Source organism: Mercenaria mercenaria, chromosome 1, assembly GCF_021730395.1.
Source record: "Mercenaria mercenaria strain notata chromosome 1, MADL_Memer_1, whole genome shotgun sequence".
In the NCBI taxonomy this organism is placed as follows: domain Eukaryota; kingdom Metazoa; phylum Mollusca; class Bivalvia; order Venerida; family Veneridae; genus Mercenaria; species Mercenaria mercenaria.
The window spans coordinates 11,506,046-11,532,738 of NC_069361.1; the positions used below are offsets into that span (position 1 = coordinate 11,506,046).

The 26,693-nt window shown below is 36.7% G+C and overlaps 1 protein-coding gene across 5 annotated transcripts in view; it reads right to left on the reverse strand.

Annotated features, from left to right (window-relative positions):
• LOC123544984 (uncharacterized) overlaps window positions 1–26,693 on the reverse strand; it is a 75,805-nt gene that overhangs the window by 16,390 nt on the left and 32,722 nt on the right. For 2 of the 5 annotated variants that reach the window (XM_053539749.1, XM_053539755.1), the window contains exons 2-3: window positions 19,253–19,401; window positions 1,695–1,891 (exon numbers count right to left, since the gene is read on the reverse strand). In XM_053539749.1, the coding sequence (XP_053395724.1) occupies window positions 1,695–1,891; window positions 19,253–19,342 (287 nt within the window). In that variant the 5' untranslated portion in view covers window positions 19,343–19,401. Of the gene's footprint in view, window positions 1–1,694; window positions 1,892–19,252; window positions 19,402–24,214; window positions 24,315–24,617; window positions 24,640–24,874; window positions 25,013–26,693 lie in introns of those variants that run through there. The other 3 variants (XM_053539768.1, XM_053539772.1, XM_053539762.1) reach the window with 3 other exon arrangements.

The window sequence follows — 26,693 nt, forward strand, 5'->3', positions numbered from 1 at the left end:
TAGATTAGGCACGCACAAGATTGCATATGCAGACTGTATGTACATAGTATGTTAACAAGAAACAAAGTCCCATAACTCTGCAATTTTTGTCGCTGAAAGAACCTAACATGCCCCATGCACAACTACTTTGGTACTGATCACTTGTGTGAAGTTTCATTAAATTGTGTCAAGGGGATGAGGAGAGATGGTGCGCACAAGATTGTGTCTATGTATATAGTATAGTAACAAAAAAACAAAGTCCCATAACTCTGCAAATTTTTTTCTGAAAGAACCTAACATGCCCCATGCACAACTTCTGTTGTTACTGATCACTTGTGTGAAGTTCCATCAAATTGTGTCAAGGGGATGAGGAGAGATGGTGCGCACAAGATTGTGTCTATGTATATAGTATAATAACAAAAAAACAAAGTCCCATAACTCTGCAATTTCTTTTTCTAAAAGAACCTAACATGCCCCATGCACAACTACTGTTGGTACTGATCACTTGTGTGAAGTTTCATTAAATTGTGTCAAGGGGATAAGGAGAGATGGTGCGCACAAGATTGCGTCTACGGACAGACGGACAGACAGACAGAAAGACAACCTGAAACCAGTATACCCCCCCCTTACAACTTTGTTGTCGGGTGGTACATTAAACTGCTAAGTCAAACAAGAGCCGTCGGAGGACAGCAACGCTCGACTATTCAACAGCCTTGTCAATTGAATTAATATTGAAGTTGAAAAAGGGACATAATTTTGTAAAATTGAAAAACAGGGTCATGGAACATGTACAATGAATATCAGCTCATGACAATGGACTATTGTATGAAGTTTCCATCCATTCCCATTAGTGGGTACTCAGATACCAGCTTACCTGCAAAAATTGAACCAAAAAAACTGTTTTGTCAAAAAAGGGGCATACTTTTGTAAAAAAGCATAGTAGAGTTATGGAACCTTAACACACTGCATGTCAGATCATGACTGTGAACAAGTACGTGAAGTTTCAATCCATTCCCATTAGTGGGAACAGAGATACCAGCTTACACACAAGAACTTAGCCAAAAACTGCTAAGTCAAAAAAGGAACATAATTTGTAAAAAAAACAAAGTAGAGTTATGGAACCTTAACACTGCATGTCAGATCATGACAGTGAACAAGTGTGTGAAGTTTCAATCCATTCCCATAAGTTGGTACTGAGATACCAGCTTACATATAAAACCTTAACCAAAAATTTATAAATCCAAAAAGGGGCATAATTTTGTAAAAAAGCAAAATAAAGTTATGGAACCTGTGCAATGCAAGTTAGTTCATCACAGTGAATAAGTGTGTGAGGTTTCAATCCATTCCCACACATGATTACTGAAATACCAGCTTACATGCAAAAACTTAACTAAATCAGGACACGGACGCCAACGCATGGATGAGTCCAATAGCTCCACCTATTCTTTGAATAGTTGAGCTAACAATGAAGTATTGATCATATCAAAATATCAAACAGTGAGTAAATCTGGCTTTACAATAACATCTTGAACATTTCTAATAACCCAATAATATATCTTTATGCTATGAATGCTTTTTAATTAATCATTACATACTAGTAGTACACTGTACAGTACACCTAAAGTTCAATTTATGCATATTTCAAATAAAGTCTGTCAAATTTGAAAACAGAAGTGCAATAAAGAAGCATGACATATATCTCGTGGTCTACGTACCCAATCTCTTTGTCTTTCCTGGACTGTTGTGCAAAATAGCCGAAACACAGTCCGGCTAATAGACCCACAATAACCATTCCCGACACTCCAAAATAAATGGGAAAGTTGCAAGTAGATGAAGCACTTCCACTGACATACCACACCGCGAACCCTCCCGTCACATCAGCGTACAAGAAACATACCCCATCGAGGTTGGACTGAAAGGAAAAAAATACATTCAAATATTCTTTAACAGATTCACTTGTTTTACTTTATTAAATGAATATAAAGTGGCTAAAGAGAAAACAAGACTAGTGTTTATTCATGACGACTTTAAGGCTAACTTTAGATTTTACTGGAACAAGAAAATTTACTGATTTTATATCCCCTGCTGAAGAAGTTTTGTGAATGAGGGGACTATATTTTGAAATATATTTAATTTCCAGATATTATACACAAGTTATGTGCAAAAGAACCATGCAACACTTTAATGGTCCCTATTGTTTTTATTGCTCTGCCCTAAGGTGATCTATATTTGTATTAAGTTTCATAAAAATACATCAATGGGTTACTTTGTTTTGCAAGAATTTATGAATTTTAAAATAATTAAAGGGCATAAATCTGCAGTTACTGAAGAGATCCTTATGAAAAATATTCATGCACCACCGCTCTATAGTGATCTATAACTGTGTAAATGTCATGAGGATCTATCAACAGATTACTTTTTTTATGTTGGAATTTATGAATTGTAAAATAATTTTTATTGCCCTACTGTGATCTACATTTTTGTGATGTTTCATGAAGATCCATCAATAGGTTCCTACGCTAAGTCTAAAGGCCATATTTTCTACCAAATAACGGGGAAAAGCTTTGTTGTTACTGGTCAAGGGGGATAATACTACATGTGAGCAAAGGTCATGGGCTAATCAGTCATTATGTAAGGGTTGGTGATTCTAATTAATACTAAAAGTTGTTTTAATCACAATTTTTAACATATGTCTAACCCCTATGTATACCTTTAGCTCTGGTGACCATTTTGTATAGCGAAGCCGAATGTGTGGGCGATATGCACAACTAGGCTTGGTACTGACCACTCCTGTGAAGTTTCATCGAAATCTGTCCAGCAGTTTCACCTGTGAAAGCCAGACAATATTTTTCTATTTATAGCTCCGGTGTTGTTTTTTTTGTGCAGCGAAATGGAACGTGTCAGCAATATGCACATCTAGGATTGATACTAATCACTCCTGTGAAGTTAAGTCGAAATCCAGCCAGTTGTTTGACCTGTGAAAGCTAGACAAAAATTTTCTATCTTAAGATCTGGCAGCCAGTTTGTGCAGTGAAGCAGAACGTGTCGGCGAATTGCACAACTAGGCTTGGTACTGATCACTCCTGTTAAGTTTCATCAAAAGTTTGACCTGTGAATGCCGAACAAGATTTTTCTATTTTTAGCTCTTATGGCCATTTGGTGCAGCGAAGTGGAACGTGCCAGCAATATGCACAACTAGGCTTGGTACTGATCACTCCTGTGAAGTTTCGCTGAAATCCGGCCAGCAGTTTGACCTGTGAAAGCTGGACAAGCTTAATGCGGACAGACAGACAGACAGACCACAAAGGCTCCCCCACCTATGGGGGAGACAGACGGCAAAGGCTCCCCCACCTATGGGGGAGACATAATACTTTTTGAATTATAGGCATTTTCAGTCTATTTTTATGATATCACCAGGGGGGAAACTCTCTGCTTTTGCTGGGTCAAGGGGGATAATATTATATGTAAGGAAAGGTCATGTGCTAATTAATAATTAAGTTAGATTTGATATTTTAATTAAAATACTTTTTAAATTATAAGCTTTTTCATTTTGTTAAGTTTTTGTATGTAAGCTAGTTTCTCAGTACCCACAAATGGGAATAGATTGAAACTACTGCATATGTTCAATATTTTGCATTTTTACAAAATTATGCCCCCTTTTTGACCGAGTACTTTTTGTTTGATTTTATTTATGTATGTAAGCTGGTATCTCAGTACACACTAATGGAAATAGATTTTACACAACTGTTCTATTGTTCTCTGCGGGTTAATAACCAAAATGAATACCTACATACCATACCTGCGCACGTGCACAAGTATCATACCATACCTGGGCTTGTGCACAGGTATCATACCATACCTGAGCATGTGAAAAGAATGTTAGATGAGTTTAAACTGTAATGTTTATTTAATGCCATGTTATTGTCCTAAGTATTGACCTGACACTCAAGAATATTCCGTATATTTTCCGTAAATTAATTCTCGGTGTCTGAAGTTAAATAGCAATAAAAATATTGCGTATATTATGTTTCTTTATAATTTTCATAATGTCACATGTGCAAATAGCGGTGCCGACAAGACGTTTAGCTGCTAAACTGCATTTTTGGTTCAACTCCTGCGTACTGACCATATTCCCCCAACCCGCCCGCTTAGCTCAGTAGGTAAGAGCGTTGGTCTACGGATCGCGGGGTCGTGAGTTCGATCCTCGGGCGGGGTGTATGTTCTCCGTGACTATTTGATAAACGACATTGTGTCTGAAATCATTAGTCCTCCACCTCTGATTCATGTGGGGAAGTTGGCAGTTACTTGCGGAGAACAGGTTTGTACTGGTACAGAATCCAGGAAGACTGGTTAGGTTAACTGCCCGCCGTTACATGACTGAAATACTGTTGAAAAATGGCGTTAAACCCAAAACAAACAAGCAAACATATTCCCCCAAATTTTACCTGTAGAAATATTGCCATATTTATCTGATCAAACCTGCCTATGGTCTATAAACGTTATGGAAAATGTTGAATAAAACATATTTAAAAGTATCTTAGATAAAAAGACAAAGTATTTCTCACCAGCGTTTCCTGAAAATGAATACTAGATCTACAAGAGAGAACAATCAGATTTCGTCAAATATGTTACACAGATATTGTAAGAGTAAAAGTAACATCAATAACAACATTACATTGAATTAAAAAATGGTCTGAGGTGATTTTGAACTCATGGTATCGTGCGTGGCAGTCAAACAGCTACCACTATACCACCGTGCCATTGGTTATTTTATGATACAAATATTTCATAAAATAATGGAAACCCCCCAAAATGCTGGAGAAGATTAATGAGTGCCAGGTCAATACTTACGGAAAATAGACAATACCTGCGTCAAGTAGCATTTATAAATGTATACTTCTTTTTTAAATATTGTATATTTTGACCTTTGAATTATGATCGTCATCTTTTCATCTACAAGATACATTCACAGCTCAGTACTTAACAGGGAGGAGTAAAAGAAGAAGATAATCATTTTAATTATTGTTGTTAGATGATGATGATGATGATGATAATGACCACGACCACGACGAATCCGTAAATGCAGAGTCCGAAACTAAGTTTATCATGAAAAATGTTTTATAAACATGCAACCGAAGTGTGAAGCTGTGCATTAAAAGATAAAATAAAACTCCCAAATACTTGGTGAACAAAAATGCATTTACAGTGGTGAATTAGCAGAACTTTCATAAACTTTTTTAATATCAGTTTACGTATTTTAATTACCTGCTGAAGTTAAAGTAATTCCCAATATCATTTATTTTCTGACTGCGAGAAGGAAAGACTTATAAATAAATAAATAAATAAATAAATAAATAAATAAATAAAAATTAACAATTAAAATGACGTTGTGTAAGTCAGTTACTTACCTCTTAGATCGGTGTTCATGAAATGAAAATACCCGCGCTCGTGCAGTAACACCTCGAGCGCTATGCGCTCTCCGTGTCACGATGCGCACGAGCCCGGGTATTTTCATTTCATGAACACCGACTACTCGGTTAGTAACCTACACGAATTTTTACATATGTCCAAGTGTAATGAGCTGACGTGCTGCATAGTCAGTGTGAGGAAACTATCAGTGTGTACATACTTGGTGGTTTGTGACGTCATTTTCGGGTATTAGGCAAGAAAATTAATAAACAAATCCGTCAATTCAAAACTTAAAAACACCCTAAGTATTTCATTTTTTCACCGACTTGAATAATTCTTTCACGAGGCTCAAGCCCGATAGTGGGCTATAAACACAAGGTAATGTTTTTCTGAAATTCTTAGCAGTTTTTGCAAAGGTTCGTTCCAACCCTGAAATTTGGCAAATTCTTGGAGGGTAATACAGCAAGAAAAACACACAAAATAATGCAGGGTTGCTTTCCTTTACATTGCTGTGTCTTTCACCGCTGTTTATTTCGGTTCCAAGAAGACCTGCGAACCACTTTACTTGAAATAAAATGGTAGGTTTCTCTGTGAAAAATGTGTCTTCTGAAAATGCTAATACCACAAGAATGATACGACGGCAAGCAGATTCATGAATACACCTATTGTTCCTTTAAGAACAGTTTCGTAGGTTAATGAGTTTGAGACTCGTTTCCTCATTTATAATACCTGTTTGCAGATTTCTTTAGCTTTTAAGATTAGATATGAAAGAACGGGTTTTTTTTTCAATGCTTCTTAAAGATCGTTTAGTAGATCTATTAAAATTTTTCTGTTTCATTACTTGTTATCTAATAATTTAGAGCTTTCAAGAGAAGTTTCCTAATTTCTACTTTATTTATAGTCTGATTTATTAGTCTCACGAGGTATCTTAAAAATGAGTCCTTATGTATCTATACTGTTGCATCCGCGAATGTTAACAACCATCTTAAAAGATTCAAACTGCCAAAATGTCTACAAAAAGTGTTTAAAATTGGAAATACATCCTACATGTTCATATTATGTGTATATTTATCAAGCATTAGTGAAAGAATGGCCTCTGAACAATGTCTATCAATAATAGTAATTGATAATGTATCGAAACTTTATATAGGATTAAGTCTTTGAGATTTCGTGATTATTATTATTATTATACCAGATTTATAAAGCGCCCTTTTCATGATCAACTTCACGTTCAAAGGCGCTTTACATAGTTCAAATGCAGCCACACAGGGCGCATAATTCATCCTCTTCTAGTACAGACACAGAGCGATCTGACAGAGTGAGACAAAGCCCCCGTGACAGAGAGATCAGAAATCAGATACAGGCTTGTCCGGCTAACATAGCCTAGCTCGTTGCGAATAGACAGCCTGGTTCTTTAACGTGCCCAGTGTATAGCACTGATACACGCAAGGATTGCCTGGGTTCCTGACCAGTACACCTCTAGTTGGGTGGGAAACACTGAAAAGCGTTTCTGAAAATTCCCAAGTAGCTGCCGGGGATCGAACCCCCGACCTCAGGATTGGAAGGCCAGTGTGCAAACCACTGAGCTATCCGTCCACCGTATGGTGGTAGATCTACTAAACTTTGATAAAAAAAGCTTGATGTTAGCAAAGACAAATACTCGGATGACGTATTTTAACTTTTTCTGAGTAACGACGAGAACAAAGACTAAACTTAAAGTTGGGAAACGATCTAAGACGTCAGTGTTCAGACACAGAAACCAACAAGCGAGTTCAAATGTAAAGTTTGTTACATCATGGATACGTACAGAAGATAAAATTTTCAATTAAACTACTTATTGACATAAAATTAACACATTGAATTATAGTACATGTATGCAGATAGTAACAAATAGAAATTTATTAAACGTTTGAAATGTAAAATATAACGGTGAAATATAAGTAAAATTGGAAATATTCATTTTATCAGACCCAACAAAGCAATGGCAATACAACAAATGCAAAATCAATAAAAGGTCACCAAGCTAGTTTTGTAGATTCCATATATGCAACGACATATTATGCACATTGAAACTTATTAATCAACGTTCATAAATGAAGACTGTGCAGCATCTTTTTGTGATAAATTTCTTTTTCAAAATTATCTTTTACTCAAACAAAAATTTAACTGACGATGGGCAAACTTAAGTTATTGTAAGAACAAAGCATTTCCATCTCGACTTTGCATTTGTCGTATCGTCCATTAATCACAGTTTAATCAATGTTAACCGTATATAAATAACAAAAATATACATGTGTATACAGTACTTCTTGTATGTCATACTAGAGTGTAAAATGCAGATTCACCTTTAAAAAATAAAAACAATAAATGTATACAAAAGGTAATGTAATAAAATATTTTCTCAAATATCTGGACACTCTCAATGCGTAAACCAACAACTAGAAGAATATAATAAATTCGAGTTCTTTGTATCTCATAAAGACCACAACAAACGTGAGAGAAAGAATATATTGCATGTCCTTTGAATAAAGCCTTAGTGATTAGCCAAAGAGCACACATCAGTGCGATATTGATCTGCTCCTGAGGCATGCCTATCTAACATAGTTATCACACACGGAATCAAGGGTCGGTGTTACATCTTCCAAATACAGGTCATGTAATGAAACAGTTGTCTACCACTAAATTAGTTCTGGTAAGGGTCGCAGAATCATTACTGATGATAACTTTGGCTTATCATAAAACTTAAAAATCATATATCCAATCATATAATGATGAAACCAGAAAGTGCTTAAACTTCGTGCCCTAAAAATGGGGCGTAAAAGTATGAAAAGAAAAGAAGGTTGATCCTGCTGGATAAATGTAACATTATGAATTTGAATTTTCTTAAGATTTTGCATAATCTAATATAAAACTTGTACAGTATTACATGCATTCTTCAGACCCCTATACGTATGTTGTTATAGTATCAAATTATTTTTGACAAACGATAAATATCTTTTATGAACAATATTACAATCGTTAAAAATATCATTTCAGAATCATGGTCGTAACTATGCCTATACAATCACTTTACTTGCCAACATAATATACTGACGAGATAAAGAAACGCCTCATTGAAATTTTGCGTTATTTTTTTCCTAACGCTTTTAATTGTTGTGAAATGTAGTAAATCTACATGTACTCTGACCGACAAACACAGTGAACAAAAACTCGCGCGATTTCATTCAGCTATTTGTTCACTTCATGTACCTGGTCATGATTTCCTCGTGCAGTCCGTGCATGTAAACCATGTGGTTTGATTGAACGATTTTTGCACATGTACATGTGTAATACGACACACAACCATATTTTCAGCTATTCTCTGAAAAAAACATTAGTTTTCGTAATGCCGAGGCTGAATTCTGAAGAGAGGGCTCATGTTTTGGCTATGCTTGAATGTGGGCAAACGCAGGAACAAGTTGCTAGACGTTTTAACGTCTCTCGTTCGACAATTGTGCGTCTTATTCGACGTGTTAGAGACACGGGAACGTCTATCGATAGACCACGTTCAGGTAGACCGCGTGTAACGTCAATACGACAGGATAATTATATACGTCAACGTCATTTACGTGACAGATTTGTGACGGCGCAATCTACGTCACGTATAGTTGTAGGTAACCGTGGACGTCCAATTAGTCGACATACAGTGAGAAATCGACTCAGAGAACGCGGAATTACCTGTCGTAGGCCCTACCGCGGTCTAATTCTAACGTTACGCCACTGTCAACAACGTCTTATTTGGGCCCGCAACCATCGCGGCCAGCGTTGGCAGAACGTAGTGTTCAATGACGAGTCGCGTTTCAACTTGTGGAACGCCGACGGACGTATCCGTGTCTATAGACGACGCCATGAACGCTATGCAAACAATTGCGTTTTGGAGCACAATCGTTACGGTGGAGGTGGAGTAATGGTGTGGGCAGCAATCAACCATAGGTTTAAGTCCCAACTCGTCGTTTGCCAAGGTAATCTCACAGCCAGGCGTTACATCGACCAGATATTACGTCATGTAGTTGTCCCTTTATTCCGTCAACGTCAAGGATTAGTCTATCAGCACGACAACGCGCGACCTCACGTTGCACGCGTCACCAGGGACTTTCTACAGGCTAGAAACATTAATGTTTTACCTTGGCCGGCGTGTTCACCGGACTGCAATCCGATTGAACACGCGTGGGATTATCTCGGACGGCGGTTACGCCAACGTCAACCCCAGCCAGCAAACGTCCGGGAACTGGTAGCAGCGCTGCACCAGGAGTGGGCCAGGATCCCACGGTATCTGTTACGCAACTGGTGCGGCTCTATGAGGCGTCGCCTTGCTGCTGTGGCTGCTAGCAGAGGTGGCCACACGTGCTACTGATTTTTCTAATGCAATTTCTCCGACCGGGCTATTAAAATTCAAGATTTAAGCATAATGCGACAATGAAATGATTTCTTATTGACCATAAATTCTTGTAAAGCATCTAATTTGCGAATGGAATTGTTCTTTTCTAATTTTGAATCACGGTTAACGAAAAATTGTATACCGAGTTTGAATGAGGCGTTTCTTTATCTCGTCAGTGTATTATTCGTAAAGAAGTATTTTCAAGTTGTGTTAAACAGGCAGGCTTTAAAAAATAATCTCAAAACGGCTACGACAGTCCTTTATCGCTCACATAGTACAACTGCTTGTACAGCAAAGCCCCCATCCTTCCTATGGACTGAAAGTGCATGAAAAGGTAACAATAATTTTGAAAACAGACCACTGAATTATTGTTTTTAATAAAGGCATACCTAAACATGTTTTGTCAACACTTCAAAAATGAAACAGGGCTTTACTGTTTATAAACGGTTCCGTGCACTAAGTAGGTAGGCCCTATTTACTTACCTGCTGACAGAAGTAAGTAGTTTTAAAGAACCAAGTCTCAACTGCTGTTAGGGGCAATATGTGTATTCATGAATCTGCTTGCCATCATATCATTCTTGCCGTATTAGCATTTTCCGAAGACATATGTTTTCACAGACAAACCTACCATTTTCTTTCCAGTAAAGTGATTCGCTGGCCTTCTTGGAACCGAAATAAACAGCAGTGAAAGACACAAAAATGTAAAGGAAAGTATTCCTGTATTATTTTGTAAAACACGGGTTTTTCTTGCCGTATTACCCTTCAAGAATTTGCCGAATTTCAGGGTTGGAACGTACCTTTGCAAAAGCTGCTTAGAATTTCAGAAAAACATTACCTTGTGTTTTTAGCCCACTATCTCGGCTTGAGCCTCGTAAAAGAATTATTCAAATCAGTGAAAAAAATGAAATACTTACGGTGTTTTTAAGTTCTGAATCGACAGATTTGTTTATTAATTTTCTTGCCGTAATACCCGAAAATGACGTCACAAACCATGTGGTATGTACACACTGATAGTTTCCTCAACTTTGTTTTGCATATTTTTGTTGCATCTGCCCCCTTTTGACTTTTATATTCATTCAATTCAATTAACTTTCTTTAATGATTTTATACCTAGTCAACTGTAATATTAGCCCCCACCTCCACCTCACACACACAGTCCACCCCTATTCCTTAAAAAAAATTTTACTTAAAAAATACTATCCTACATATATTAACAATTCTTAGATGTATTCATGACATTTCATCTTAAAAGATTGTATGCCTGAAGCCTATGTGCACAGAGAAATATAAATAAAAAAGAAACCCTTTTTGGCCTTGAACTTATACAATATCTACCTGCGAGCAGAACTAACACTTGTCCATCTGAATACAGGGCACAAACTAGCACATTATGATTGGGACATGTAGTATTTAACTACAACAGCAGTTATGGAAGACAAAGCAACCAACCACAAACAACTACTGTTATGTATTGGATATCGACCGAGTACGGGCTTCTTGTGAACACCGAGACCGTGATGTGTTTCGAGAAGCCCGTGCGCAGGTCTTTTCCACAGAGAAAGGCCGAAAGTTACGATTCTGACCAGGCATTAGATCTATATAATTAACTTGAAGACAGAAAGATTTTCGTGACACAGGATACATACATGTAAGGAATTAATGTTACTTTTAGAAAATTATGTTTATTCGTAAAGTTATGGCGTGATAATCGCTGTCGTACTTTAGTTTATATAGGTGAATGAAGACTGGTACATGTAAGGCCGGAAAGGTATGTTACCCTATGAAATATTATCTGAAAGGTTTATGCAAGACAATAATCGTCTGCCTACCAAAACAGTACATTGATATTCATAGACAACATGAAACCTCAGAAATATAAAAATACTTTCATTTTTTTAGAGAAAATTATGCACATTTTGATAAAAAACACCAAAAGACATTGTCAAAATTGTTTAAAAGAAAACCTTTTACTGAAAGCGTCCATGAAGAAACTTGAAATAATTTGACAAAGTTCACACAAATCCGTCTGTCCTGAGCCATATCTAGGAAGTGGTTTGGGATATTTAAATAAAACTTCATAATTATACATGTTCACCACTACAGGGAAATAGGGTCCGTCAAGTTTTCAATCAGACTGCCCAAATAACACCAGAGTTAGGGCCCTTAAAAGACTCTAGTGTTAACTATATAGGATACTATAAATTTGGTAAGTTCTGCTTCATAACATATTTTAGCAACTTCAGAGTTATTGCCCTTTAACTGTTTAAAAATCCACATATTTGTACATAACAAACAAACCAATCGGTAGAATTTCATTACACTTCTTTCATTTTTTTCCATAAACATTTATTATCAACATGTTTAGTTGTGTACCCGGTTACTCCACCACCCTGGTCACACCTCGTCCCCCTCCCTACTCCCACAATATCTTTTTTTTTTTTCATTTTTTAACCCTAAACGTTCCATGAACATTTATCAGCATGCAAAGTTGTACCCTCTCCCGACCTCGCTGCTTCAACCAGCCACCTCCACCCCGACCATGCACTCCACCCCATTTTTTCCATCAGTACTTATTATCAACATGTGAAGTTTTGTACCCCCACCCCCACCCCACACACACACAATAATTATAATTCCTCTCAAAATAATTTCATTAGTCAGGATCAACTTGACTAAAGAAAGTATTTGCTTCTTAGTAACATTCTTAACTATTTGCCGGATATATTTCCTTGGCATTCCTCACCACAAACTTATTTTGTGGGGGATACCAATTAATTGAATTTGCTTGTTAAAATCTGTGTAGCTGAATAAACAATTGTTCAAACTTATTCAGCTGAAAATAATGTTTTGAGTGGAATATGCTGGAAAATGGTGAATTGTAAAACTTTTTTGTCTGCTTCAGTGGTAGAGCGGTTAATTTAAATTTTGACTTATCATTTTGATTTCACATACACATATTTTCCTCTCATCTTTTGCAGCTTTATGTGGAAATTAGGATTTTTTTTTCTATTTTTAATTATGCATACATGTAAGATGTACTAAATAACAAGAAATTTAATGTTAAAAAATTATGCACGCTTTTCTTGAAAATCCGTTTATTTAACACTGACTATTTTATTAGGAAATCATGAGCAATCGTGATAAAATCACCATAAAAAGCATGTTACTGAAATATATTTATGTGTTTAATAGAATGCTATTTTGTCACTTTTTTCTCGTGCTCAGGTCTGGGTCAGAACAACTAGGCCTCTGCACGAGAATTCTTTTGTTCAAAGAGGTCTTTCAGAAAAATATAGACCTCTGTCTAACAAAGGAAGAGGTATGTAAGCGGTGTTAAAATGTGGAAAATTATGTTATTACTAAGATAAATTTAATCTATTGCATTTACCTGATAATATCTAATCTAAGAATGCTTCAAAAAAAACAAGAGGGTCATGATAACCCTAAATCGCTCACCTGAGTAATATGAGTCACATGTTTCAAATGGCAAACTGATGCTAAAATATTAGATAGGTCAGCAGGTCACATTCATGGTAACTGAAGGTCAGTTTTAAGATCGGTATGCAAAACTGTACATGTCATCCAAATTTCAAGGCTGTATCTCAAAAAACAAGAAAGTAGGTCAGTAGGTCAAGGTCATAGTATGGTGACATGTAATCACTTGGGTACATCAGGTAAATATAATTAAACACTCTAGGAAATATAATCTGATAATTTTTGAAGTATTTTTTCCTATGTAACTCATATAAAAGTGACCACTAGGGCCGGGCTTCTTATAACCCCAGAGGCATAATCTGAACAATCCCGAAGTCCACAAGGCAATGATACATACCAAACATCAAAGGCCTTGAACTTTCAGACAAAAAGACTTTTTTTTTTCCCCTATTTAAGTCTATGTTAAACTTGGGACCCCCGGGACATGGCCTCTTTTCACCCCAGGGTAATAATTTGAACAATTTTGGTAGAGGACCACAAGGCAATGCATATCAAAAGCCTAGGCCTCAGACAAGATTTTTAAAGTTTTTCCCTATATAAGTCTATGCAAAACTTGGGCCTCTTTTCATCCCTGGGGCACAATTTGAACAATATTCAAAGAGGAACACAAGGCAATGCTACATACAAAATATCAAAGGCCTAGGTCTTGTAGTTTCAGACAAGAAGATTTTTAAAGTCTTTTCCTATACAAGTCTATGTAAAACTTGGGGCGGGGCCTCTTTTCACCCCAGGGTAATAATTTGAACAATTTTGGTAGAGGACCACAAGGCAATGCTACATACTAAATATCAAACGTCTAGGTCTTGTGGTTTTAGACAAGAAGATTTTTAAAGTTTTTTCCTATATAAGTCTATGTAAAACTTGTGACCCCCAGGGCGGGGCCTCTTTTCACCCAAGGGGCACAATTTGAACAATCTTGATAGAGGACCATAAGATGATGTCACATACCAAATATCAAGTTTTTCCTTTCAGTTGCCATGGCAACCAGAGTTCTGCATGGAATTAAATTCTTCGAACAATTTTGAAACTTTGGACCACCCAAGGATCATTCCTGTGAAGTTTGGTGTAATTCTGCCCAGTGGTTTTCAAGAAGAAGATTTTTTTAGAAAATGTTGATGGACACACGACGCACGACGGACGGACATTGAGCGGTCACAAAAGCTCACCATGAGCCTTTGGCTCAGGTGAGCTAAACAAATACCGACCTACCGATACTTTTTTGGCCATGCCACTGGAAACTGAAGTTACGTTAAATAAACCATTTGTGATTGACAGGATGGACAGATGGATGAACAAGTAATATGTGTGCATGTATCCACATGCTTTACTTCCAATTTCATAAAAAAATCTGTTGTAGTTTTTTAAGTTATATTAGAACCCACCTTTTGGTCAAATTTCGGGACTATTTCTTGACAAGCAACAAAATTCAAGGGCATGCATGATTTACATATTACCATATATCTATCCATAAACAACAGCTGGCCGTAAGACAGCGCGCTCCACTATTCGGCGATTTGACAGTAAAATGAATATATGTCTCAACTAGAGCTATCACTGAAGGTGATGAATGTACCCCCCGCATGCACTGACATTGCAATTTGACGCACACAAGACTGCATAATTATGTGGACTGTAAGTATAAAGACTCTATGTATATAGTATAGTATCAAAAAAAAAAAGTCCCACAACTCTGCAGAATATTTATCTAAAAGAACGTAACATGCACCATGCACAAGTAGGGTTGGTACTGATCACTTGTGTGAAGTTTCATAACATTGTGTGCAAGGGTTCGGGAGATTAGGTGCACACAAGATTGCATAATTATGCAGACTGTATGTATATAGTATATTAACAAAAAACAAAGTCCCATAACTGTGCAGAATTTTTTTCTGAAAGAACCTAACATGCACCATGCACAACTAGGGTTACTACTGATCACTTGTGTTAAGTTTCATTAAATTGTGTGCATGGGTTCAGGAGATTATGCGCGCACAAGATTGCATAATTATGCATACTGTATGCATATAGTATAGTAACAAAAATCAAAGAGCCGTAACTCTGCAAAAAATTTTTCTGAAAGAACCTAACATGCACCATGCACAACTACTGTTGTTACTGATCAATTGTGTGAAGTTTCATTAAATTGTGTCAAGGGGATGAGGAGAGTTGGTGCGCACAAGATTGTGTCTATGTATATAGTACAGTAACAAAAAACAAAGTCCCATAACTCTGCAAATTTTTTTTCTGAAAGAACCTAACATGCATCATGCACAACTGCTGTTGTTACTGATCACTTTTGTAAAGTTTCATTAAACTGTGTCATGGGGATGAGGAGAGTTGGTGCACACAAGATTGCATATGCAGAATGTATGTATATAGTATTGTAACAAAAACTGTGTCAAGGGGATGAGGAGAGTTGGTGCGCACAAGATTGTGTCTATGTATATAGTATAGTAACAAAAAACAAAGTCCCGTAACTCTACAATTTTTTTTTCTGAAAGAACCTAACATGCACCATGCACAACTACTGTTGTTACTGATCAATTGTGTGAAGTTTCATTAAATTGTGTCAAGGGGATGAGCAGAGTTGGTGCGCACAAGATTGTGTCTATGTATATAGTATAGTAACAAAAAACAAAGTCCCATAACTCTGCAAACAAAAATTCTGAAAGAACCTAACATGCATCATGCACAACTACTGTTGTTACTGATCACTTTTGTGAAGTTTCATTAAATTGTGTCAAGGGGATGAGGAGAGTTGGTGCGCACAAGATTGTGTCTACGGACAGACGGATGGATGGACAGACAGACAGACAGACAGACAGACAACCTGAAACCAGTATACCCCCCTTACAATTTTGTTGTCGGGGGGTACAATAAGAGACCTCTCCTTTAAAAAGGAAGATTCACCAATGGGCATAATTCTGTCAAGAACACAAATAAGAGTTACTGGGATTGTTACAACACATGCAAATGATGATGGTAAAGATATATTTTGAGTTTCAAGTCATTATCTTATATAGTACCAAAGTTATGTCCAGAAAACAAAATTTGTCAAAAAATTTAAGTATAAAAGGGACAAAATCAGGTCAAAAATACAAATCAGAGTTATGGGGATTATTATCTCACATGCAGATGATAAAGATACATTTCATGTTTCAAGTCTTTATCTTATATTGTACTAAAGTTATGTACAGAAAGCAAAGATTGCCAAAAAACTTAAGTATGAAAGGGGCATAATTCTGTCAAAAATACAATTAGAGTTATGGGGATTGTAACCAAACATGCAGATGATGATTATAAAGAAACACTTTTAATTTCAAGTCATTATCTTTCAAAGTATCAAAAGATACGTTTATAAAATTAACGAAGCTTTCGAAAACATTTAACATGAAAAAAATTCCAAGTATAACAACTTTGTGACCTTGACCTTGGGTGTAATGGGCCCAGCTCCTGCATATACTTTGTTTGTCAAAAAATTAAGTATGAAAGGGGCATAATTTGGACAAAAATACAAATCAAGGGGCATAATTTGGTCAAAAATACAAATCAGAGTTATACGGATTGTTACCACACATGCAGATGATGATGATAAAGATACGTTTTAAGTTTCAAGTCTTTATCTTAAATTGTACTAAAGTTATATCAAGAAAGCAAAAATTTCCAAAAAACTTTAAGTATGAAAGGGGCATAATTCTGTCAAAAAAATACAATTAGAGTTATGGGGATTGTAACCACACATGTAGATGATAATTATAAAGAAATTTTTAAGTTCAAGTCATTATCTTTTAAAGTACGGAAGATATGTCTATAAACAAAGCTTTCGAAAACATTTAACATAAAAATAATTCCAATGGCATGAAAGACTGATTATCTGTCAGTTTAGTCCACTCTGGTGAAACATTGGCGTGACAGACTGATTAACTCTCAGTTTAGTCCACTTCGGTGAAACATTGGCGTGACAGACTGATTAACTCTCAGTTAGTCCACTCCGGTGAAACATTGGCGGGACTGACTGATTAACTGTCAGTTAGTCCACTCCGGTGAAACATTGGTGGGACAGACTGATTAGCTGTCAGTTAGTCCAATCCAGTGAAACATTGGGGGGACAGACTGATTAACTGTCAGTTAGTCCACTCCGGTGAAACATTGGCGTGACAGACTGATTAACTGTCAGTTAGTCCACTCCGGTGAAACACTGGCGTGACAGACTGATTAGTTAGTCCACTTCGGTGAAACATTGGCGTGACAGACTGATTAACTGTCAGTTAGTCCACTCCGGTGAAACATTGGCGTGACAGACTGATTAGTTAGTCCACTTCGGTGAAACATTGGCGTGACAGACTGATTAACTGTCAGTTAGTCCACTCCGGTGAAACATTGGCGGGACAGCCTGATTAACTGCCAGTTAGTCCACTCAGGTGAAACACTGGCGTGACAGACTGATTAACTGCGAGTTAGTCCACTCCGGTGAAACATTGGCGTGACAGACTGGTTGACTCGCAGTTAGTCCACTCCGGTGAAACATTGGCGGGACAGACTGGTTAACTGTCAGTTAGTCCACTCCGGTGAAACATTGGCGGGACAGACTGGTTAACTGTCAGTTAGTCCACTCCGGTGAAACATTGGCGGGACAGACTGGTTAACTGTCAGTTAGTCCACTCCGGTGAAACATTGGCAGGACAGACTGGTTAACTGTCAGTTAGTCCACTCCGGTGAAACATTGGCAGGACAGACTGGTTAACTGTCAGTTAGTGCACTCCGGTGAAACATTGGCAGGACAGACTTGTTAACTGTCAGTTAGTGCACTCCGGTGAAACATTGGCAGGACAGACTGGTTAACTGTCAGTTTAGTCCACTCTAGTGAAACATTGGCGAGGCAGACTGGTTAACTGTCAGTTTAGTCCACTCCGGTGAAACATTGGCGTGACAGACTGATTAACTCTCAGTTAGTCCACTCCGGTGAAACATTGGCCTGACAGACTGATTAACTCTCAGTTAGTCCACTCCGGTGAAACATTGGCGGGACAGCCTGATTAACTGTCAGTTAGTCCACTCCGGTGAAACATTGGCGTGACAGACTGATTAACTGTCAGTTAGTCCACTCCGGTGAAACATTGGCGGGACAGCCTGATTAACTGTCAGTTAGTCCACTCCGGTGAAACATTGGCGGGACAGCCTGATTAACTGTCAGTTAGTCCACTCCGGTGAAACAGTGGCGGGACAGACTGGTTAACTGTCAGTTAGTCCACTCCGGTGAAACAGTGGCGAGACAGACTGATTAACTGTCAGTTAGTCCACTCCGGTGAAACATTGGCGGGACAGACTGGTTAACTGTCAGTTTAGTCCACTCATGCAATAGAGTTGTTACATATATAATGTAAAGCAGAATTAATTTCCATGTCTCTTACATCATAACCAAGAAATGTTAACTCAATAATGATCAATGCATGATTGTTGATAGTTTAGATATTACTATCTCAAATTTTAATGTTCATCTGGAGGCAAGTCAGTTTAATTAAACTTCACAAGTATCACTGGCATCAGTGTACAGAGCAATTTCCAGTAATTCAAGGGCCATAATTCAGAAGTGACTGGGCAGATTTGGCTAGTTATCGCACCTGGCTGAGGACTTATTGTCAAACAAATTTTTTCAAGTTTTGTGAAGATCGGATGTGAACTGTTCGACTTAGAGCACTGACATCAGTGTACAGAGCGATTTTCGGTAATTCAAGGGCCATAATTCCGAAGTGTCTGGGCCGATTTGGCTAGTTATTGAACTTGGCCGAGGACTTAAACATATTTTGGTGAAGATCAGATGAGAAATGTTCAACTTAATTAGAGTGCGGACAAGATTTGTGACAGGCAGACACACACACACAGAAAGGAGTAAATCAATATGTCTCCCACATCACTGTGTGGTGGGAGACATAATGACATATAGTTACTTACACGATTTACTGCAACAGGAATACACACAAAAAATCCCAACACGCTAATGCAAAAGTACAGAAACGCTTGCAATAATATGACCCAGTCCATGGCTCAAGTTGTGGTATAGCTTAATATGTCTCTGGGCCTCTTTACTCAGTCAATCATATCTGTAATAGAAAAATAACTTGTTATCATACTGGCACACCCAGGTAAAATCTGTGGTTTTACAATCCAACAGTCTTCAGAAGTGAATTCTGAAGTTTCTTTTTGTTAACTTTATGCCTAAAAATGTATCTTTCTACCTGCTTGTGCCAATTTGAACAAGAAGCTGCGTTCAATAAACGCTTGATGCCCCCGGTGGCATCCTTGTCGATACAAAGCAACCTAAGTCCAAAACGAGGTCAAGTTCAAGGTCAAGGTCAAACTGAGGTCAGGTGATATCTGAAGATGAGGAATGGTCACAGGTTACATCTGCATTAGTATCAAGTAATTCTAGTAAGGGGTATTGATGCTAGACGAAACGGTCCCATTTGGTTAACCTCGAACGGACGGACGAACGAAGGAACGGACAGACAGGACAATCACTATATGCTTCCCGTATCAGTAGATGCCAGGGCATAAAAACTGCGAAAGATATCCAAAATTTTACAAAATATAATACATTACAAAGTTGCTGTTATGCTATTAAACTATATTTTGTAATACTGTAAAATCATTTAATTTCATGGGCATGAAATTTCATGGTTTTGGTCAAAACAACAATTTCGAGTGGATATGAATTCACGGATTTCAACTTCTGAATATAAAATGAATGTGAATTTTACTTGTTCGTTGGGATTTAATTTCGTGGATTGACTAAACAACGAAATCCACGAAAATTAGTCCCCCACGAATATTAATGATTTCACAGTATATATCCTGAAAGTTTTATTTTTAACAGTTCATCAACAAGTAAAGTTAAAATTGAAATTGTAAAACATTTGATGTACGAAGGGAAAAAACACAACAAGATATTTTGAATATTCAACTAGAATGTGTCTGATGGACACAGGGTGTGCCCCCACTGGTACATCTGTCACAAATAAGTGGCAATAATTCAAATGTTGGCAGTCTAAGGGGGTATAGCCTCAACAAACATTTTATGAAAAGGATTCATTATTCTAGGCCATTAACTTTTTGAGCTATGAGCATCACAAACAAAAAATCCACTATTTTGGCTATTTCAAGTGCCATAACTCTGTAATAAGCACTAAGATTACAAAGATGAATGCTAAGTGTGCAAGGTCACATCATAATAAAGACTCAAGTAAGGTTTCATGAATTTACATCAGATACTTTTTGAGCTAGGCACATTATTAGGTGAAAATATGCATTTTTGACTATCAGGGGCCATAACTTTAAAAATACTGGATACAGGAAGTTTTTATTTTTTTAAGAGAAGGCAGGGTTCATACAGATCTGTCAATACAAAATTCTAGGCTTTTCAAGTCAACTTGGCTGATCCCAGGTCCAACTGTTCTTCAATACTTTATTATAATGCCAAAGGTCACTGACTTTTGACCTTAGTCTAAGTGACAGCAAAATAAACATGGACCTTCCCAGTTTGAGGATCCTATGCCCAATTGTTCTGAAATTATGGAAGTTTTGTAGCAATAACCCAATATTTGACCTTGAATTGTGACCTTGACCTTTGACCATCAGGCATGGGTGATGTATGTGACACATCCTCCTGTCATGAAGAATGATAATCCATAATTCATGAAACTTTTGTGTCAAAGTTATGCACCTTGTGTCACCTGATGTGGGTGATAAGATGGAACATCTATTTTAAGTTTGAATCAAATCCATTATTTGATAACTGAGATATAGCGAAATTGCATCAAAATTAACCTTAAATTCTAAGTAAAAGGGGCATAATTCATGAAAAATTAATGTCAGAGTTATGCACCTTGTGTCACATGATGTGGGTGATATGGTGGAACATCTATTTTAAGTTTGAATCAAATCCATTTAGTAATAACCAATATATAGATTTCTGGACAGGACGCTACAGGTCGGGACGCAACGGGACAAAACTGACTCCTATATATAGCCCTCCCAAAAATGTTTGGTGGGGGTATAATAAGAGGTGCACAAGTTTATATCATAATAAAGACTCATGCAAGTTTTCATCCATTTATATCATATACTTTTTGAGCTAGTATGTACATCACAAGGTGAAAATGTGCATTTTTGTCTATTTAAGGGGCAAAAACTCTGGAAATGAGACAGTCAAAAAATAGGAGGTGCTCAAGTTCATATCATGATAAAGACTCATGCAAGGTTTAATCAATTTATATGAAATACTTTTTGAGTTAGGCACGTCACAAGGAGAAAATGTGCATTTTTGACTATTTCAGGGGTCATAACTCTAGAAATAGAGGGCGGACCCAGATGAAAAATAGGAGGTGCGCAAGTTCATATCATGATAAAGACTCATGCAAAGTTTAATCAATTTATATTAAACACTTTTTGAGGTGAAAATCAGGTGAAAATGTGTATTTTTTTACTATTTCAGGGGCCATTACTCTATAAAATAGGGGGCAGAGCCAGACGAAAAAACTCTGGAAATAGAGACAGTCAAAAAATAGGAGGTGCAAAAGTTCATTTCATGATTTAGACTCATGCAAAGTTTCATGAATCTATATCAATACTTTTTGAGCTAGGTGTGTCGAAAGGTGAAAATGTGCATTTTTTACTATTTCAAGGGCCATAACTCTAGAAATAGGCAGTGGAGCTAGATGAAAAATAGGAGGTGCACAAGTTCATATCATGATAAAGACCTCTTCGATGTTTCATCAATATATATCAAAACCTTAACCAAGGTGTGGAAGCGGAGGTCACTGCAAGTAAGATAGCTCTCTATATAACCAAGCTAAAACTGTAACAAACACTAACAAATCGCGGATTTAGCGCAAAACGGTTGTAACTCCTTCTTTATTTCATATAAGTTACAACCGTTTTGCGCTAAGCCCGCGAAATGACATAATAACAGTCAAAACACAATTTGTTTGTTTGCATTTCATATATTTAAAAGCAAAGAATATGGCTACCAAAATACTAAACGGATTCTTTTTTTAAATTGGACCATCAGGGAAGGTAACTAGCGGCACATATTGGGACTAGTGGTCAGCCCAATGTGAAAAGCCTGTCTGTGGTATGACATAGCACGCATAACACTAGCCCATTATCGCTTTAGTTCCATATCAGCATTAGAAAGTAACTAAGAAAATTAAATCCTGGAAGCACAAGCCACAGTAAATGCAGTCAGACTGCCATGCATTGCGAAATAGGCATGGATGATGGAACAAATAGAAACTGTAGTGGAAAGATATAGCAGATGGGTTGCTTAAATTACATTTTAATTTTATGCAAAAAAAAAGTTAGATAAAAGGGTGGGGATGTTGACTTGAGTAACAATTGGTTGCGAATAGCTCTAATGACCATTCTGTACACTACAGGAATGCTTTCATATGCTTAACCCTTAGCCTGCTGCAGGCGAATTTAACAGCCTTTGCAAACAGCTTGGAACCAGATCAGACGCTGATTAAATCGGCGTCTGATCAGGTTCCAAGCTGTTTGCTACTCTGACAATATTTCTTCCAGTTTTGGAGCAAATTGAATGAACTTTACAATTTTAGCAGACGACATTTCCAGCAGACGACAATTTATCTAGCATGCTAAAGGTTAAACACTGACAAAACTGGTGATGTCAGGCTCTATTGAACCTAGTGTAGCCTACACATACTACAAACAATAACAACAGAAAATTTGCCATTCAGAAATAAATCTATTTTCTTTTCACCAATAAATCATCAAATGTGTCAAAAATCACGTTTGAAAGACTGTTCAGTAAAACAAATCGATGGTTTTGACGTTTGGAAAACAGGCATGCATGTTTAACCATTTACATACTGGCCATAGCTTTCACAGATGTGAAGGTTCTAATGCCATGACTGTGGCAGATTTAGGAATGGTGGACAAATAAGGCTGGGTGAATGTATTTCTGATGTCATCGGAAAGTTTTCTGAATAGTTTATCTTATTTGTTCACAATTGGCTGGAAACAACAAATGAGACAGGAGTCCACATGCAAAATTCTACCAGCCACAAACAAGTTCAGTGCAAGTCTCTGCCATTGTTTACAAACACTTCTGTTCAGTTTGACGATAGGCTTCTCAGAGATTATACAAAACAGCCCTTATTTACGTTTGAATCACAGAACAAGTATAACACATGTTGGCACCAGGCTGACAAAATCTTAGAAGTTTAGACAATATTAAAAAATATCAAAATATACCATGAAAGCATTATCCCCACACAACCTATTTTCGACCAAAACCTATTTTCGACCGCCTAGGACTTCGTAACATAAAAATCTTTACAAGCCAAATTTATCAGTTGTGATTGTTTCATTGTTTACAGCACAGACAGAACATGTTGGAAACCTATTCTCCTTCAGTTTTGGTACTTGGAAGTTTATATAAATTCCATTTATGTAGCAGTACCATGTTTTCATGAGGTTTTTCTTATTACTAAAAAACCTGCATGTTTCCTTGTCTACTACCTATTCTTACTTAAACCAATATCAGTATTTATATATCTTTTGCACTAAATGTATATTGCTTAACACATGTTTACTGCTAGAATTGTGAAGCATATTATTACTAAATTATTTTGACAATGCAACCATGATGCCTGTTCTAGCAACAGTTTTCTTCATTTTCTAAGCAATTGGAAATATTTGGAGTGCCAAAAGCTTAGCAAAAATATAATACATTGTCATTTGTGACAGCTATCAATGTAGCAGATGTGACACCCAGGTTCTCTGGAGTAATTGAGCACATGATATAGTATTTTAGATAATGCATTAACTTTTGTCTGCCATTTACTTTACCCTACCCCCTGTAATCTAGGTGCCAATTTATGCAAGTGTACCTACAGTATATTGATCTGCCATGTTGGTTTTGGTGTTTGTTGCCAGACTTGATTTGTGAGTGTTCTACGGTACCAGTTTAGTGCTGTTTCTTTTTGCTGGAAGGAAAAAACCACCAGTGGTCGGATTTAGGTTGTAAATTTTCAGCATGACTTCCTACTGACCGCTTTCAAATTCATCATGCCAGGGATTTGATCAGTAAGAAACTTGAAACTTAAATGGTATGCTTTTATAGCACTTACGCTGATAGAAAGTGTAAGACAATAAACCAAATATTTGGACTTGCGTTTGTACCAAACTGGACAGAAAACTTTTTTTTTCTATTGCCAATTGGCAAATAACCTGTTTGGACACAAATTAAAAACATCTTAGGTATTGTTTCATCATATTTTACTTTAAGTATATTTACTTTGTGGTTTAAAAATATGTTTTCAAATGTTAGCATGTTTACACGGATAGGCAAATGGCGTTTTAGAAACAAAGGGAAGTAACTCTAATTATCATGTTATCAGAATCCCAAGATCTACTATATCCATGCCTCGAACTTCAGCAGACCCATACCTCTGTCTGTTACATAGACACATCGAAAGGAGTCCGTAATCCTAATGAGAAAAGACCAGGAATAATACGAGTAGGATAAGGATACAAACTTTGGAAAAAACTTACTCTGTCAGTTTGTGCATGTATAATGAGGTTTTCTTAATTCCTAATCAAATCAGACACTGGCCAAAGTTTATTTCAGTATCATAAATTTCTATTAAAAAAAATCAGTAGAGGTTACAGTACAGCTATACTGAATACCTACGTTTTCCCTTCGGAAAGGATCTGTTACTTCCACGAAGTGTGATGTCATATCCAAGTTTACGTCACAACATATTTCTAATGTCTGCTCCATAAAAACCAACAACATGAAAATTAAACGTTTTGTTTTCTTTTGTTTTAAATCTATAAAGTACTACATACCCAAAAAATCCAGCTTATATGTTCTCAGTAGATAAGCATCATATATATATATATATATATATATATATATATATATATATATATATATATATATATATATATATATATATATATATATATATATATATATATATATATATCTAGGCTTATTAATTAAAAGAAAAATTAAATCTATATGATAGATTCTAGATATCATGCACCAGCGAAAAATAAAAGCGAACAGTTACTGTATAGAGCGCTACATGGTCTTTGTTTTATAGACCACATTTTTAGTCAAAAACATTGACTAAACTCTAAATTTAGATAAAATCCAAACATCCTTCTGATATAGGCCTAAACACTGATAGCCAGAATAGATCTACATCAGATGGACCAACAGTAAATATTTTGCTTTTCATTTTGCTTTTATATTTCCTTATTATCATGGTCTGTGTAACAATTCCATGGCATCAAAGTGAAAAGTACCTGTTACGACAGGCCTTTCCAGGCCCGTTGTATGGACCCGTTGGTCTAATGATTTGTCCATGTCCTCTGTAGCCCAAGCACAAAAATTTAGATGTAGAGCATGCTCTCAATTATTTTTGTTAATATGCGGCGGCTTGCAAAAGGTTTTACCAAAGTACCAATTAATGTCTGAAATAATGTCTAAGTGGGCACCCGGGGTCTTCCGGCCACCATTAAAAGCTCGAAAGTCATTTTGAGAACAACGCGAGTACTTGTGAAATATTGCAATTTCAGTTTCATTTATTATCATTTTCTACTAAGCTCCCCGATTATTCAGATTTTATCTGCACCCTTTCATTGATATCGAATGCCAGAGCTCTAGTTACATTCATTGTTCAAAATGTGGAAGAGGACACTTCTAAAGAATAATGTTTAATATCTTGTAAGTGATGAAACTTCTTCGACAGAACGTCAGCTACTTGGAAGTCTTACCCATTTTTTAATAATCATCATAATTATGGCATCGTTGCATAAATTCAAAGTAAAATTCTTTTTCTGATGACATGTGAAAGTTTAAAGTTCACCTATATGCTCACATACAGTTACAGTGTTGTAGGGTACTCCAAAAATCTAAATTTGAAAAAAAATCATGCTAGTTTGGATTGCAAAAAAAGGGGGTGAAAACTATGATGCACAAAATGACTGACATGTCAATAGGACCTACTTCGGCCAATACTGATTGTTGACTTAAATATACAAATGCATATAAAGATGCCGTGACATACATTTTGGTAGGTTTCTTTTTGTGTTTATATATGTGTGTTGGGGGGGGGGGGGATAGGTCATATGGCGATTTTCCATTTTTTCATGATGGAGAAAGACCCAAGGTGCCCCTCCGTGCATTATTTCATCAAGGCAGGTGCCAGTTGCATACACAAAAGTGACAAATTATGCTTCCATACACAGATGAATTTGATAAAACGCTTGTAAACAATACTGTTGGAATGAAGCATATAAACTGTCTGATAATCAGATGCCTGCATTTTATTGCATTTTCCACATTTTAAGTTTTTCTTCA